Source organism: Protopterus annectens, chromosome 3.part1 (assembly GCF_019279795.1).
Source record: "Protopterus annectens isolate FY-2018-M chromosome 3.part1, PAN1.0, whole genome shotgun sequence".
Lineage (NCBI taxonomy): Eukaryota > Metazoa > Chordata > Ceratodontiformes > Protopteridae > Protopterus > Protopterus annectens.
Window position 1 is genome coordinate 1390837538 of NC_056732.1, and position 18888 is coordinate 1390856425.

Genomic DNA, 18888 nt, shown 5'->3' on the forward strand with positions numbered 1-18888 from the left:
ATTTCATGGGATAAGGTGCAAGAATTCTGTTTGGATAAGTTTGCATTGTTAGAAAAACAGTTATTTTTTTCCTCCTGCCTGAGAAGGTTATAGTGTTGGCCTTTTCATTGTTAAGATGAAGTCCCATAGTTGTAAATCATAATGGCAATGAATCAAAGCTGGATTATAATTTGGCATGTACCATGGTGATTATATCAGAAGCAAGAACTGTTGTCTTATGCATATTAGACCATTTGAGTCTGGTTCATTTTCGTGACAGTGAACCAGCATCCTAATAAATTTTATTTTTGGCTGTCAACAAGACAGTCATTGAGAATCCAACAAATTGAAATGCCACAACTCATCTTGTTATCTAAAACATCAACAGCCTATAAAATTATGCTTAAAAGTATTTTAACAGGCTATGTTTTACACTGCTGCATGCAGAGTACTAAAAATAAGTTTTCCTGCTGGAAAACCATTCCCTTGCATCCCCCACAAGGTCAAACAACATCTTGTTGAAAATATTAAAAAAAAAACAAACATATCAGGGGCTAAGCCCTTCTGTACCCCAACACTACCTGCTAATGATATGAACCAACTGCAAGATCACACTACAGTGGGGAAAGGGTACAGTCCCTGATCCCCACTTTACTGTAATGTCACACAGAAACACAGTTGGCAAGTTTGATCAGCTGTGTTGTCACTTTTCCAGGTTCAACAAATTAACTTTTGACAATTTGAATATAACCCCCTACATATAAATTAACTATGAGAAAGTACATTCATGGAGAAAAGGGAGTAGTCCTTCTTAGTGTAGGATATTGTTCTCTTGTTCTGTATCAGTTGTCAAAGATAAGAGAGTACATACTGCCTACCTTGACCTGGCAAAGACATTTGACACAATACCTCACTCAGGTATTATAGACAAACTTACAAATTTAGACATAAATCCCTTTGACACCTGATGTATTGCCAAATGGCTCACAGATAGGACAGATGAGGTTAGGGTGAGAGAATCCACCTCCACCAAGAGGTCTATTAGTAGTGGTGTCCAACAGAGCTTGGTACTGGGACCTCTCCTGTTTGTAATATACTTCTCTGAAGTTAAGGCAAATGTAGAAGGCCTTTGGCTGACCAGATTTGCTGATGACTGCAAGTTGGGTACAATCATCGAATCCCCCAAAGATGTAGATATCTTCCAGGAGAGTCTGCCACAGACAAATAGCTGGTGCCAGAGCCATGGCCTAAAACTCAATGCAATGCAAAAAAAGCATAATCACACCCTTTGGGAAGACAACCACCTCTGCAAATTGCAATATCGATAACACTCCCCCAAGAGTGGAGCCAGTAGTGATTGAACTGGGAACCCAGGTTGACAGTTACCTGAACTTTGATCACCATGCATCCATGGTGATGAGAAAATCCTTCTATGTGGACAATTTATAATTAAGGGCAAGGCATCTAGATGTAAGGAGATCATAGTCCCACTATACTCAGCCCTCATTAGACCAATGATCCAGTACAATGGTACAACGCACCACTCAGCATGTACCTGACCAAGCATTTTGCAGCAGCTGGAGTGGTCACAGAGGTTCTTCACTAAAAGAATACAGGGTGTAATTGATATGTCCTATGTGAACCACCTCAAAGCCCTGTCTCCTGTACTCGGTCATTTACAGACTACTGAGGGGCAATCTGTGCCTAACCTACAAGACAGTCTCTGATCCAGCCCAGATGGATTTGCTACACATTCACAAAACAGATGGCACTAGAATTACCCAACCTAAAGATGTAAACATTGCCTGTGTCATAAACAAAACAAGTTGTAGGGACAGGTATGTGTTTCAGAGATTAACATTCTCTGGAACAGACTCCCCATTCATGTGAAACCATGCTCTTCACTAAGCCTATTCAAATGCAGTTTGAAACAATGTATGGAACATTGCAAATTCATCCCTGGTTTCTTGCCTATAGGTCTTATGGACAAGAGCAGTTTGTAGATGACCTAAGGCACAGGCATATACCAAAACCATTCTAGCCCATGGGCATTGATAACTGGGAACGTTGGGGAATGAATGGCTAGGCTTAAAAAGGCTCTAGGACTGTTAGCCTAGTAACCTCCTATGATCCTATGATCGAGATCAGTGAAACTAACTTAACTTGAGGAATATGAACTTGTAGTCAGAGGGAAACTCAGTGAGAGCAACTCAATTACATAGCTCTTGATGAGTCATCCTTGGAAAATAAGACTGTACTGACCAGTTTCAGTTCTTCACAATGACAGAGAATTTTATTCCTAAACATAGAAAATATAAGTGCCCATACACTGAGCTCTGAGGTGCTCTAATAGTAACAGGCAATGGTGGTGAGATGGCAACATTTCAACTGAATAATGGGGGTTTATCCTGTATGGTTAAGCATGAACCCATGTGTTTTGAAGTAGAGAATTAAACTTATTTTGAGTATTTTTATAAAGGAGATGAGAGGTGTGAGAAGACATTCGTTTAATGTAGCTGGAGTTAAGCCTGTATGTAGGCGTACAGTAGGTGGTATTTCCCATGTAGCTGGAGTTACCCCTGCAGGTAGTACAGCAGGTGGTATTTCCCATGTAGCTGGAGTTACCCCTGTATGTAGGAGTACAGTAGGTGGCATTTCCCATGAAGCTAGGAATACCCCTGTATGTAGGAGTACAGTAGGTGGTATTTCTCATAAAGCTGGGGTTACTCCTGTATGTAGGAATACAGCAGGTGGTATTTTCCATGTAGCTTGGTTTACCCCTGTATGTAGGAGTACAGTCAGTGGTATTTCCCATGTAGCTGAGGTGACCCCTCTATATAGGAGTACAGTAGGTGGTATTTCCCATGAAGCTGGGGTTACCCCTGTATGTAGGAGTACAGTAGGTGGTATTTCCCTGCTAGACAGGGGTCCAGGGAAGTAAATATTGTGGGAAGAAATATCCAGGGAATTGTTATGGCTAGGCTTATATAGGCCCTAGGCCGATACCCTAGTACCAACCTATGAACGTATTTCCCAGTTACTCCTGTATTTAGGAGTACAGTAGGTGGTATTTCCCAGTTACTCCTGTATGTAGGAGTACAGTAGGTGGTATTTCCCAGTTACTACTGTATGTAGGAGTACAGTAGGTGCTATTTCCCAGATGCTAATAGCAAAGCCATCCTTGATAAATCCATTATTTAATACTGAAACTGGTTGAGTAATACTGCTTGATTAAAATGTTAATAATTCAGGCACTGGGGTTTCAAGTTACAGACGAGCTTATACACTAATTCTGATGAGATTATCTGTTGTCTGAAGGGAGGACAGTTGTGCTGTGCATGAATGTAACACTCTGTGTTCAAAATGTTCACTGTTGCAGTGGCCAAAGCTATGTGGGTCTATCCCACATGCACCCACCAACTTACAAAAGCTTTGGAGGTCTTACAGTGCTCCTGTAAAAGGCAGTAAGAACTATAAAAAAACTTCAGAGCTTCCTTGCGGCAGAAGCAAGATCTTCTTTGGTTGTTCACCTGTCATGCATCTGCAGTCTTGAAGCTGTGCAGATAAATTCCTGTTGAATAAAGCCTTCCTTTTAAAATGAATTTTATGAAGAATATTATGTATTTTTTTACAAGAATTGTGTGTGTGTGTGTGTGTGTGTGTGTGTGTGTGTGTGTGTGTGTGTGTGTGTGTGTGTGTGTGCGCATGCACCTAGGAAGCAAACTGAATGAGATGGACTTATTTTTCTTTATGTCATCTATTACTTGTTCTACTGGAATCTTTTTTGAGGAAAATGTTTTATTTATGACTACAAACTATACCGATTTTGCTGTTTAGAGTGTTATGGAAAAGATATTGTGCTTATGGAGTATTGTCAGTGTATTACTTACCTCAGAACTGCCAGTTCCTTCTCTCACCCACTTAATGATGCTTCACGGCTACACTACCCACTTGAGGTATTCCTCCTTGGCTTACCTATGGAGCAGCAGATGGTCTTCCTGGTATTACAATCCCTGGTGCACAAAAATAAAAAACTTGTTAAGGAGTCTTCTGAGATGTTTCTGGTATTTAGTTACCTCAGCCACTAGTGGGGGACTCTGTTGTGGCTGGTCATTGATCTTCAGTCCACCCATCTTCTTTCCCTGGTCATCTTCATAGGATCATAGGAGGTTACTAGGCTATTGACCATAAGGCATCAACAAGCCTAGCCATGTTATACCCTGGTTCCCTTATGGACCAAGATATGTAGTCTATGTTTGTGTGTGAATCTAAGATCAGCACTGTCTGCCCCTGTCTAAGAGGGACAAAGGTGAAACCCCCCATGTAAATTTATGGTTCCCATCCAAATGTCTAGGTTACACTTAAATAGAGCCATTGAAGAGCTCTGTTTTACCTGAATTGGGAGTTCCAGAGGAGGGGCAACCTCTGGGAGACATATGTGTCTCCAGCATGTCCTGTTAAATTCGCAGGCTAGGTTAAGATCCCTAGAGCAAGTGAATCTTGTCCCATTGAATTTGCAGGTGTGCAGCAGCTTCATCAATGCAGGGTCTGAGACCACTCTGTAGGTGTAGCATTTGCGGTCACCAAAGAACGGGGATAGCTTCATCCTCTGCAGCTGTAGGGAAGTCCAGGTTAGGCCATTGAGGACCATCTTTATCACTGACTGGGAAAGGGTCAGGGGAAGGGCTTTCACTTGTCCAAGAGTGGTATGTGGAAGCTGAGACCATCATATCTAGTGGTATTCTTAGTGTGAAAAAATGTTTGCATATCTTTACCACTATGGATAGAGCTAGTCTGCAGTTATATGCTGAGGAGCTGATGACTGCCTTACCAATGCCTAATCAGTCCTCAGGCAGGAAAAGATAGAAAATTCATTCTCAATCTGACAGGAATTTCCACTCTGAAGGGGAAGCTGTAAAGGGGAGGAGTGCACTTCTGAGAATTCAACTCAGTCTGAGCTTTCTAGTTCTGAAGAAGGCATTCCTACAGACATCGTATATGGCTTCTGAATGTCCATATCCACAAAAACTTAAAAAGAAAAAGTAAAAAAAGTTATGCACATTCAGAAGCCATATAGCTGAAACACTGAGTGTCATTAGGGGGTCATTTGCATGTATCCCATGGGCCTCTATTACAAGAGGTTTAAGGTATCACACAGTGAAAATTCTAGCTTGGCTAGGTTTTTCTTGTAGTTTTTACTAATTGGTTTGTTTGTGTGAAGTTTCAACTTTTTTTGGTCTTGGATGTTAGTTCGGCTATTATGCAGACACCTTAATGGTTATAGACATCAGCTCGATGTTTATAAAGTATGACCAAACAGTCCATTTATGTTGTTTTGATGAGGTTGTAAGAAGGCTGAAGCATGTATGTCTACAGGTATTGCTGTTTGTCTTTATTGGACTCAATGTTTCTAAAAGACTTAAAAAATAGCAAAAAGTTGTGGATCTTTAGAAGCCGTATAGCTGAAACACTTGATGTCCTTAATGGGTCATTTGCTTGTGTCCCATAGGCTTTATAGAGATGGTTTAAGGTATCCCACAGTAAAATTATAGCTTGGCTAGGTTTTTCTTGTGGTGTGAGCATAGGAATGAGGAAGAACGGATTATTCGCTCTGCAGCTCATATACTACCTAGACAGAATTCAACTTTTCAGGAAAACTGTTTAGCTGTTTATCTCCTATGAAAGTAAGAAAAAAGGGCAACCAGTGTCAAAGTTAAATATTTCTTCATGGTTGTATTATGTTACTACTTTTTGTTACTCTCACCACAGGAAGTCATTTACAGGCAGAGTTACAGCTAATTCAACAAGGCCATTAGCATATTTTGTGGCTGTCTGGAAAGAGGTAGGCTCTAGAAGAATTCTAGAGGCAGCAACATGTTCCTCAGTATATACCTCTACAAGGCATTGTAAATTGGATTTATTTTTCATTTTCAAAACTGATTTCCTAGACCTATTCTCCTGAAGCTCGTGGAGCCTTAGGTATTGTCCTTCTCTCTGTTTTACTAAGCAGTGGTAATCTACCCACATAGCTTAGGCTACTGCAATGATGATAATTCTGAACGTAATACAGTTGCTTAAGTAAACTTACAATTATAGTCCATGTTCAATTGCATCACCATTGCAGTAGCCATCCCTCCCTCTCTCCAACCTATTTTTTTTCCTGTTTTTCTTCATGGTATGTTGCCAGGGTGTGTGGTTCCTTCATCCTTTTGTATATAGTTATAGCTTTCTTTGCTTCCTAGAACATGTATTCAGGGTTCCTGCCTTCTTTCTGGGCAAAAAATTGCCCCATAGCTTTTGGTGTTCCTCCTGTCTTTTATAGGATTACCCAACGTGTTTTTGGAAGCTGGATAGTGCAACTGGGGTGAACCCATATAGCTTAGGTACTGCAGTGGTGATGCAAACATCTATTGTTCTGGTAACTTTACTTACACAATTGTACTTTGCTTTACTGGCTATCAGTGTCTTTCATACTATATCATTAAAAAAAATCAAAACTGAGTGGCAATCTCAGTGTCCCAAAGGTGAGGAAAAAGTGAAGGAGTATAATTTTTTTATTCAGGATTTTAAGTAGCCTTTAAATATTATGTTTTAAATATTAAGGGTTGAATTTAGGTTATTTATTTATTCATCTGGCATCTCTAAATGTTTGGTTATAAGTTGTGCCTTCCCTGCATAGACATTCTAGAGATTGTCACTGACCTCTGGGTGTATACCATTTAATTTTATAGGACTTAATTTTCATATATGTTCAAGGCTATGCATTACAAACCTGGAATAATCAGTCAGTCAATCAATTTTCCTCTTCAGCTAGGTACATCACTAAGCATTAAATAAAAGTGACCCAAGCCATTTGAAATAGAGTACATTTTAAAGTTCTTAGGTAGATACTGGGCAGCCAGGTTTCAGGCTGTTATGAACCTAGCAATTTAGTTTTCAGGCCATTATGAGCCTAGCCATTATATCCTTTTATAGAGGTTTCCTCCTGTTTCAAGGCAGGCAACACAAGAGAGACCCAGGCAACAACAATACCATAAATTATTGCATACATAAATTGCATAATTTGAAATATGAAGCTAAACTATAGTACTGTTATTTACTTCTTAAACATAATTACATATGTTGCATATTTCATACTGTTTTATCTCAGATTATACCCATAAACTCAGAACAGTGGTTGTCTCCTCACATAGAGTTTCAAAGAAGAAAAAATCAATAAAAATATTAACAGGCTTTTAACCATTTTTTTCTACTTATAGGTGTGGTTTCCGTGGAGGTTACATGGAAGTTGTCAACATGGACCCTGCTGTAAAGGCACAGCTCAACAAACTGGTGTCAGTGCGACTGTGCCCACCCATACCTGGTCAGGTAATGATGGGTGCTGTGATTAATCCACCACAAACCGGTGACCCTTCATTCGAGCAGTTCATGTTGGTAAGTTTGACATGCCAGTCTGTGAAGACACAAATTTCTCATTTTGATTTTTTCCGTTTTATGAGCTTGAAAGCCCATGTTCATTACAAAATTTACCATATAATTTTAGGAGAAAATGTTATATGACATTACTGTAACTTGAATATTTTTACTTAATGTTATTTCAAACTGCTTTCTGTAGTAGTGTAGCCCTATGAATTTACCATGAATGCATTTCATTTAATACAGTGTTCTAGAATCTGAAATTAAATGGCAGATACAAGAATGTTAGTGTGTATATGTACATATATATGTAAATCTGTTATGTATGTATACGCACACACACATACATATATAAAAATATGTGTGTTTCTGTGTATGTGTGCTTTTGTGTGTACCAATAAATATGTATATGCATGTGTGTGTGTATACAAACACACACACGCGCACACACACACACACACACACACACGCACACACGCACACGCACACACGCACACACACACACACACACACACACACACACACACACACACACACACACACACACACACAGCCCATACCTCTCATCTGTCCAGATTTTCACAGAATGTCCAGATTTTTGCCTTGTATTTTTGGTCTGTTTCTCATAAAATTTGTCATTTTCTGGCAAATGACTTGAGGATTGAATTCACTAAATAATGACATACATTTGAGTTTCATACATCATATCCTTCAGAAAATGTTTGTTAACACAAATCATATTATTCCAGAAACTTTCTAATGTCACAAGAGCAATTTTTAACATCTATCCCTATTTTTGTGCCTTTGTCCCCATAATTTTAGGCTTTGTCCAGATTTCTTGTGCTAAGAGATTGAGAGATATGACAGAGCCATAGATGGCCATCTAATGCCTAGTGCCATTCCTCCTATTTGGCAACCCTAAATTGTAAACAACAACAACAAAAGTCTGCTGCAATCTGTCTGGTGCTCCTAACCTCAGAAGTCAGCAAAGTCCCATTTCTGCACCTCTCATCTGCAACTTAAGCAACAAAAAAATAAATAAACCTGCTTCTGTTTTTAGAGTTGTAACAAGCTGTTTACAAAAACACCAGTGATTCTGTTGAAGTCTGCTTCATATATGGGACAGAAGCACTTCATAAGTTATTTTTTCGAGGTGCTGCCTGTTTTGGTGTTTTTTGTAGTTTTTGCTCTTTATTACACCATTGTCTGGAACACTGTCTTGTGGTTTTACATTTGTAGCAAGCTACATGCTACAGTTTATACCACACACTGCAGTCCTAGAGTCCTGAACAGAAAAGTAATATTAAAATGTATTTCTGTGCCTACATTCAGAAAGGCTAGTACAGAAATGAATATTGGTACTGCAGCACTGCTCGATTAGAATCTTCAGATCACTTCTCCTAACACCCCTTCTACCCTAGCTATACCTCTGCACACAGACACGCACACACATTTATTTATTTAAGATTTGTTAACCGGGAAAGTCTGACTTGGAACAAAGCCAATTTTCAGCGGAGGCCCAGGGAGAAACCCTCCAGATGCATGTCTTTGTAACATGGGAAGAAACCAGAGAATCCAGTGGAAACCCACACAAATGCAGGGAGGACATGCAAACTCTACACAGAAGGCACCCCAGTCAAGAATCAAACTGGGGAACCTCTTGCTGTGAGGCGACAACGCTACCGCTGCACTACTGCATCATCCTGCTGCAATCTGTCTGGTGATCCTAACTCAGAAGTCATCCAAGTCTCCCATTTCTGCACCTCTCATCTGAAACTTTTTATATATATATATATATATATATATATATATATATATATATATATATATATATACATATCTATACATACACAAACACATATATATATATATATATATATATATATATATATATGTATATATATGTATATATATATATATATATATATATATATATATCCTATCGCGTCATCGAAAATTGCAAACAGTGAATGTGTATTGAGCGAACCAGATTGGTCGAAACGTCACATGCTTAACACGGAAATCGCCATAGGGAATATTTTCCCTTTACTTCAATGCAGTGCGATCTCGTAGTAGGAATATTTAAATAGCGGGGGTGTGGGGGCATGGCCCCCCACATGGGGGGTGCAGGGGTTCTTGCCCCCCTGCCTACAGCAGTTAGGTAAGTATAGTTTTTTATTTTCATTTTTTTATTATATTTTTGACATTTCAAACATCGCTCATATGGTGTCGACCATATGGTGTTTGATGTTTGGAACTTTTGAAAAGATAATATAGACCCTATATATATATATATATATATATATATATATATATATATATATATATATATATATATATATATATATATAAGTTTATTCCAGAGTTTAGATAGGGTCTAGGTTATAAACTTGTCCCTCCACCTGTTTTAAATATATGCTGGTGTAGATTTAAGTCATTGTTAACCATTGGACACGTAAAGATACAGGAAGTTTGGGATAACAGGGTCTCTAATGACATGGTGAACAGGGTAGACATCACTACTCAAAAATCTGTAAGACACTGAATATAGAGATGGAGAATCCAGCTTCTCAAGCCCCAGTGGGCTAATGAATAAGGCATTGTCCTCCTTAGCAAGGGATTGTGGGTTCAAGTCCCATATGGGGTGATAAAATCTTGATACAAGTGCAACTTTTTCCTCAAAGGTGAGTGGCATAGTGGGCTAATGCACTTCAGGGGCTTTAGGTCTGGGGTTTTTTGGTTAGGGACTTTTGGTGCCTTGCTAATTGTTTGACATGTTTAGTGAGATGCATCCCAAGTGGATCATTGTACTCATTAATTGATCTGATTAATGTTCAACACAAAGGACTGATCATCTCATTAGGCCTCAATAAATTCCTTTTGTAATTGACTGTGTTAATTAAAATGATTACTTAACAAGTGTTGTGAAATGATAGTCAAAAGAGAGGAATCTATCAACCCAGATTCTTGGGTCCCTGACTACATTTCCATTTTCATTTTGTAATGGTGTGTTGTTTATACAGTATGGTGAGGGGAGAGTTGGCTGCCAAAGGTGACAATATTGCACTGTTTTAACATTTAGTTTGATCCCGTTTTTAGTACACAAAGAGTTTAATAAGGATGGTTTATTCTGGACATTTGTATGTCAGAGGGTGGCTTAATAACAACCCTCATTTTGCAGTCATCTGCAAACTTTGATAGCCAGAGGTCTTGGCTGTCTGCTTGGAGTTTTTAGAAGTAAAGTGCAAAAAAAGGAGATGCCCCAGCAATGAGCCACTAGGGCCAGTGCTTGTCACTTTCATGCTTTCTGATTAGGCACTTGCACATTGCATTGTGGGTCTGACTTTCAGCCAGTTACCTCTCCATCTTACCACAGTTTTAAAGTATTTAGCTTCTGTGGAACTCAGCCATAGGCCTTGGCCAGGTGAAGAGAAATCTTATGTACTGCATGACCACCAACTACAAACCCCATCACCTTTTCAAAGAAGTTTTCCAGACAAGATCTACCCTTCACAAAGAAAAAAAACAGTGGGGGTTAAGTTGAATGTTTCTTAATGTCATAGTTTATGACATCAGTTATAATATGTTCCATTGTTTAAGGGATGAGGCTTGTAAGGCTAATAGGTCTGTAATTACCTGGGTCAGCTGTAAGGCCACTCTTATGGAGGGACATCACTACTGCAGTGTGCTGCTCATCAGGGATGAAACCATTAGCTAAATTTAGGCTAAGCAGTTTTAGTGGGTCTGTAAGGGCTTATTTAACACTATTAATTAAGCAACAAGATATATTGTCAGGTTTAGAGGAAATACTTTTCATCTTGGTTAGTACTTTCAGTAAAAGATCTTTAGAGATAATCGGATGAGTAAGGGATTCAGATAGTTTAAGGCTTTGGATACAAGTCCTGGGGGTGATGCTGTCACTGAATTTGTTTGCAAGGATGTTATTCTTCCCATTGTCTGTTGGTTCAGAACAGGAGGCCTTATTTTGAATAACATCACAACAATGTAGGGTATTATTTCTTAGTATTATAACATTGCCAAAGTTCATGGACTCCTTTAGTGTGCCTGATAGTATTTTTATTTTTTTTTATACTTCTTTTGATATTTTCCTTGAGAAGAATGGCTTAGGATTATAGTTTAAGGAGTTTCTTTCTTTTCATAGAGAGTGCATTTATCATAGTGGACCAGTAGGATGGCTTATTTATGACTTTCCCTTTTGGTAGGTTTGCTTGCTCCAAGCAGTTTGATAACTGCGTGTAAGCTTTCTTGGTGAAGCTTACTGCTGTATCAATGTGAGGAGTAGCACAGTGATAAGTAAATTTTTATATTTCAACATATAGTAGGTTGAAGTTGACTCATTTATAGTCGCTGAATTCAACAGTGGTGTTTGTTGTAGTGGCTTTTGGCAATTTAAAAGAGAAGGTCACAAGTTTCTGGTCGGACTTCTCTGGGAAAGGAAATACCAGAGCAGATGTGCAAAAAGTAGCCATGTTTGTTAGAATCATCTTAAAATGATGTGCTCTCAAGTAATTTTATTTAGCAATTGCTCAGTGAAGTTTTTGCTTAAGTCTAGGAATTTTTGGCCATACAAGAGCCAAGACACACTCCTTATTAATTAAATACTGGTCCACTCAAAAAAAAAACATTTTAATTCCATTTCTACTGCTGGTACCTAATTGGTGTCTCATTATTGTATATATTGTATGTACTTCTAAACTGAAATTTTTATTTATTATTGTTTCATTGAAACATTGGTTGTGTAAAGTTTAAGTTATTTTCTTTTCTTTCTTAAACTATTATTCATTGCTATCTTAACTGTTAATTCATTCTTTAAAATGACATTTATGGGATTTATGTTTTCATAAGGAACAATAGTGAGCCAGCAAACTGTTGCCTGAAGCTAAATTTATTAAATAAATATAGAAGACATAAAACAACAAACAACCATACTGGTTTCGGCTGGAATTAAAAACACAGCCTTCCTCAGTGTAAATTCAATTACTCAAATGTTGCTGTTTAAATACACACTGTTAACAGTTAATTGGTTTAACCTAGAATTGTTCATTTAGACCAGGTGGAAATAATCCACCTAATTTCACAATCCACTTCTTCTCTTTGGAGTTTAAAAGCGAGTGCCAACTATTGTTCCTTTTGAGTCCTGTTTTTGTGCCGTGCAATTGCACCCGCGCAGGAGGTCTGTTCTTGATGTTACACATTTATGTTTTCATGACATTAAATGACACAGATGGTTTCTAAATGCAGTAGTGCCTCAAAGTCAGGCAGTTTATTGTTTAGACCTCTGGTGTTCTGGAGAGCCACCTTAATGTGATCTGATTTTGGGACTAATATGTTAGTTACAATGGAATATAATCAACTGGACATCTGTTATAATAGAGTAGAATTTGTTTATTTATTAAATATTATTCATTTATATACTGTCCTTTCATTTGCCTTTTTTCTGTATATGTTGCAGTTCTGTAATCAGTAGCACATTTGACATTTTTTAAGATCAGTACCTTCATTCATCTAATATGAGGACGTGCCATCTGAATAGATCCTGATCAAGTCCTCAGCAGTTTTGTGAAAGAGCTATGGCCATAAAGTGGTTGTCACTTGTTATGGCAGTGGCCATAGGACCTCCTGGTATACACCAGCACAGATGAAGATTTCAGGGTAAGGAAAGAGCCCTTTTGTGTAATGCTGCCAATGAGTCCCTGGTTTTTGACTGATAGGTATCACCAAAAGGCTAAGGTGAATAACTTTTGTATGTCCTTGAAGTTATTCTAACAAGGCAGGAAGGAGGCTGGATATTGCCCTGGCTGTTCTCTGCAAGGGCATTTATTTATCATTATTTGTTCATTGGGTAAGTGGTCTGGTCAGCTTTCTTTTTTAGCTACAACATGAGCTCAAAGAGCAGAAAACACATTAGGATCCTACTGATCAACAATATCATATACTGAATGAGTAAAAGTCAGCAGACAATGATACATTCAATGCTGATAGGGTAATATGAAGAAAACCCAGCCAGAGTGCATTGAGAGAAGTGCAAAGATAAAATACAATGCAGGATATGCATGCAGTCAAACATAAAAATACATAACCATATACTCATATATACAGATGTATAAAATGCCATATTGTAAGTAATCTGCTATCTATGACATGGGGAAGTAAGGTACCTAACCAGGTTTGGGCTGCAACTGCAGGTAGATTCTGTAAATACATGCCTTTTAAGTGCATCTGTTAAGCTTTCAATGATTTCTAGGTTTCTGATAACAGTAGGCAGGTGGTTCTGTGTAGCATATCCAAATCTAATGAAAAGGAAGTGTGCCACACCAAGTGCAGTTCTAATTGGAGGGCATTCCAGAGATAAAGTCTTGTCTTTTGTACTTTTGAGTTCATAAAGATTGTCTGGTAAAGGTAGTTTCACTCTTAAATGGGGGGGGGGGGGCAGTACCTGTGCTTTAGAACCTTGTATCCCTGTCATTAATCTATTGAAATGTTATTCTGTCTTCTGCTCTGCTGAGCTATGAAGTAAAATATCAGCCATTTTTCCTGCTCTACTGTATCAGAGTATGAGACATTTAAACACATTAAACACATAAATACTAACACATTCATTTTCAAACAAAAAAGGCCACATTTCTTTTACTATATAATTGTTTTCATATAAAACGTTGTAGCATATAGCAGAAAGCATCTAACCCTCATTCTCATTGTTCTTAATAGAATTACGCTCCAGCAAACCTTCACCAACGTTTTGTATAGAGAGCACTTGTACTTAACTCCCTTCTACCCATCTTTCTGAATCTAGTATGCTCTTTTTTAACATCTTTATTAAATCACATTTTAAACAATGACATAATTACACATACATTAATAAGAAAAAAAGCCATAGTAAATTGTTTAAATTTTATTTTCATGCAGTCTACATATATGTTTTCTTTCTAACAATTATTTTCAACATTGTAATAATTGTTCAGTTTTTGCCTTCCCCTTAACCTCACTCCTTCTCCTCCTGAACATTACTTTGAATGTATAATTCCCACAAATCCCATTTATTTCTATGGAATTTGCTCATTCCCTTTTCTAAAGATCATGCCTCCAGTTTTTTTTATCTCCTTTACAATATCCAGCACATCAGTTACAGCTGATTTAGGTTTTGATTTCATTTTGTAGTAATTGTGTTTTTGGCAGCCATTAGCATTAAACTTAGTAACACCTTGCTCTGCTAGGCTGATCAGATCCTATGTCCCAGCTCAAAATAATTATTTCTGTAGTTACAATGATTTGCTCCCATAGCATTTCTGAAAAAAGTTTTCTGTAGGGCTGTATGGAATTCTTAAAACACCCCCCTGAAAACAAAAACAAAAAAACAAAAGCATGTTCACAATTACCACTCTCTTTTCCATCATACCTCCAACATGTCGAATCTACCTGAAGAAACATTCTCTGAAGTCTGCTCGGGCTATAGAAATACATATATGACTATTTCCAAGCAAAACATTTAAACCATCTTGACTTTGTTGTATAGTTGGGAGGCATGCAAATGTCATCTCAGTTTTCCTTTATAAATTGTCTTTCTAGTCTTTCTTTCTTTCAAATCTTTTTTTAACCTTCTTTGATTGGTTCATATAATTACCATGCAATCTTTTATACATCCTACTAATTTGCCATTTTTTAACAATTGCTTCCATTCTGAATTCAGCTAAACCTTTACCATAGCCTGTCTTTCATTTAACACTCCCCTATCCCTTTCTCCTGGCCTGGACTATGATATCAATCTCGGGTTGAGAAGGCATTATCTAATCTGCAGTCTAAACTTCTGCATGGCGTCAGCCCACTCTATTACCTTTCCCTCTGTAATTATTTTCTCCTAATAACTTGGTTCCTTTTCTAAATTTCTCCAGAACATTCCAACCCTCTATTGTCTGTTTTCTTACTTGCCATCATGCCCTGGTGAAATCTCCTTTCTCAATTACTGAATTCACTTAGTTCTTACAACATGTTCTGCTGCTTTTTTCTCTACTAATTTCTCAAACTCCTCCTTGTTTTGTTTTCTTCATTTGAGTCTTAACTGTGTAGCTCAAAAATAGCTCTTCAATCAGGTAGTCTTAAACCACATTGTTCTACAGGGACAATGTATGTATCCCTCTCAACTCTTGGAGTCTTCCCCTCCCAAATAAATTCCTTCATGTCTTTATTAACTATCAGCCATAACTTTTCTTCTGCTTGATAATAATATACCTAACCTCTACATAAATATAAATGGAGAAGAAACATTTCTCTGATCGTATTAGACTATTCATATCCATATCACTAATCAAGAGCTTCCAGTTTCTCTATTTTCAAATTATCTTTTGTTTAGTCTATTCCCACATATCTTTAGCTGCCATAACAGAGCCCTTTTCTAATCCATACATATAAATACATCTCATCTTGTTCCAACACACACACACACACACACACACACACACACACACACACACGCACGCACGCACGCACACACACACACACACACACACACACACACACACACACACACACACACACACACACACATACACACACAATTGGTATACCCTATGAACCTACTGCACTGTAACCCAGGCATATAGCCTGACACCGACACCTATACACACATAAACCCACAATCACACACACACCAACTCATAGTCCACTACCCAACCCCCCTCTTAGTGTGATGAGGCAGGCAAACACACACATACACACAGGCGCGCGCACACACACACACACACACACACACACACACACACACACACACACATACATACACACATACATCCACTTGCACATACACATTCATTGAGCCTCATTCATGCCCCAACATACACACACAGACATACACACACACACACACACACACACACACACACACACACACACACACACACACACACACACACACACATACACACATGCACACCTATCCCCAAGTCTTCATTAGACTTACCTGTATCACAAGTACTCCCATAGGAGGGAATTGCAGTGATAATTTCCCACCCATAGCTTCTTATGTCATCCAAACATGTTTCTGTCTTTTTTAACTAAGTGACTTATTAGCTAATAATGGGCAGTATTAGAAAATGCAAGGATTTATTAACAAACGTGCTCTAAGAGTGTTAATATAGGATATACAGTAAGAAATTAATCTTTCTTTGTCACTTATTACTCATATTTTATATTTATGTTCATATTTACATAACTGATAGCCCTAATATTATTGAGGGTATGGGGTTATATGCTGTGGTGGGAGACAAGAAAATTCATTGTCAGTATCTACTTATATAACACTATAGCTGAGATATTTCTAGTTTATTACTAATTATGAAAATAAATAATATTTCCAGATATACTTAATACTTCAAAAACCAAGTGACTTACAAACTGTTTCATAACATCAAGTGAAACATTATATGATATTGAAGAAAATGTCTTTGATATTTGCATTATGAGTTGCACATTTTGTAAGAAATTCAGTGTTATGTATATTGCTACTTACACAATTAAACATACATTTTATACTTCTGTTGTTGTTCTTGTGTCTTTCGGCTTTTCCCGGTTAGGGGTTGCCACAGCGGAACTCCGATCCGCTAATGATTGTCAGTAGATTTTTACGTGCCGAGTTGCTGGCCCTGGCGCACAACCTTCAACGAAGGTACGCCCATTCATGCATGTCTCCACACAGAAGACGGTCTTGCTGAGAATCTTCTGTAAATATCTAAATATGCACTCCTAGAGGAATCTTTTGTTGCCATGTGAAAGCTTATGTCTGGTTAACAAAAATGCTCTAACAATACATTCTTAAGCTGTACAGTTTCCAAGATATGATCATTTGTTAAAGTTTATCAAAAATATAATTTGGGGTTTGTATGGATTATAAATATATTATTAGCATTTATGGAAAGAATATGAACACACTATTATCAGTATAAGGAATACCTTTTACTGATAACATTGCTATATATACAGTTATAATAGCTTTTATTGTTCACAAAATAATTACATTTGTTTATCTTATACTTTTTAAGTTTATTTTTCAGAAAAATGCTCTGGAATGCAAGATGTGTTTAGACTGACAGAGATATGGTGTTTTGTATTACATAGGTATTAATGAGTTAACTGACAAAAGCTCAGAGTAGTAATGTTAGTGTTGTAAATACCATATGTATGATATTGGGGTCTATATTAAATCAGCAAATGCTTAAAAAAACGAACGCTGATTTATCGACCCCATGTAAGTAAAAGCTTACAATCCCGAACACTTGGAACAGCGATTTTTTTTCCAGGGAAAAAAAATAGCTGTTCCACAAAAAAAATAAATAAATAAAAACTTCAAAACATTACATACAGTGGAGGGCTTTGCCCCCCACTTTATATAATGTTTTGAAGTTTTTATTTTTATCTTTATTTTTTTGTGGAACAGTGATTGTTTCCCAGGGAAAAAAAAAATCGCTTTTCTACAAACAAACAAAAAAAAAAAAAACTTCAAACCATTACATAACGTGGGGGGCTTTGCCCCCACACACCCCTACTTAAATTACCAACTCCGAGATCGCACTACAGTGATGAAAACGGCAAAGTAATGGAGGAGGCCAAGTGATTTCTTTCCCAGGGAAAGAAATCGCTTATATGCTGTTTCGTTATTTTGCTGTTTCGTGCTTTTAGGTTCGATCAAGACGCATTCGAAGGATTGTGTCTTTGATTATATAATAGGAGCCCTGATATTGTACCTCTAGTTTTTATTTTTCCTTCTCTTTTTTCATATAATCTTGTAGGCCAGCTTGTGCTTGTCTCTTCCATATATATCAAGTAACAAGGGCATCTACACTGATATATATTTTATATCTTTATGCTTTTTATTGATTTTTTGCAGAAAATCCATACATTAATTGCACATGTCATATGTAAATAAACAATTTCCATACCCTATTAAAATATCAGTAGCCAATATGATTCTAAAGTCAATTCTATTCATCATCATTATCATTAAACCCACATTTTTCATTTTCTACATGGGATCAGGGTGTTTCGTCAACTATTGCCACCTCTCTTGAATCAGTGCCACTCTCCTACCTTCCTTAACAGTCATGCTTGACTATTGCAGGTCTTCTTTCATACAATCCCTTCAGCACTTTTTATGGATGCCATTGTTTCCTCTTGCCTCCTTCCTGTACCTTCCAAATTTTCACCAATTCATTTTCTGCTTTCAATTTCATTAACATACATCAAAAAAGACATCAAGCTAACTGTTTAGTATGTATTATGAAATATAACCTGCAACATTTCTACTTGGCTTATTTCTCATTCACATAACTCTGTTTTGCTTTCCATTCAGTCATTATAATAATTCCAGATGTCCTACCCCTCTTCAATTACCATAACACACACAGAGGAAATACCCTTCAACTCCTTCTGTCTCATCTACCTTATTTGCCACCCATATTGTTTGTGGTCTGACATTTATGTTCC

The 18888-nt window shown here is 37.5% G+C and overlaps 1 protein-coding gene across 1 annotated transcript in view; it reads left to right on the forward strand.

Moving 5' to 3' along the window:
* The window catches only part of GPT (glutamic--pyruvic transaminase), a 528517-nt gene that overhangs the window by 449203 nt on the left and 60426 nt on the right, over window positions 1-18888 (forward strand). Inside the window, exon 8 of the mRNA XM_044067427.1 lies at window positions 7239-7413. Within this exon, the coding sequence (XP_043923362.1) occupies window positions 7239-7413 (175 nt within the window). The remainder of the gene's footprint in view (window positions 1-7238; window positions 7414-18888) is intronic.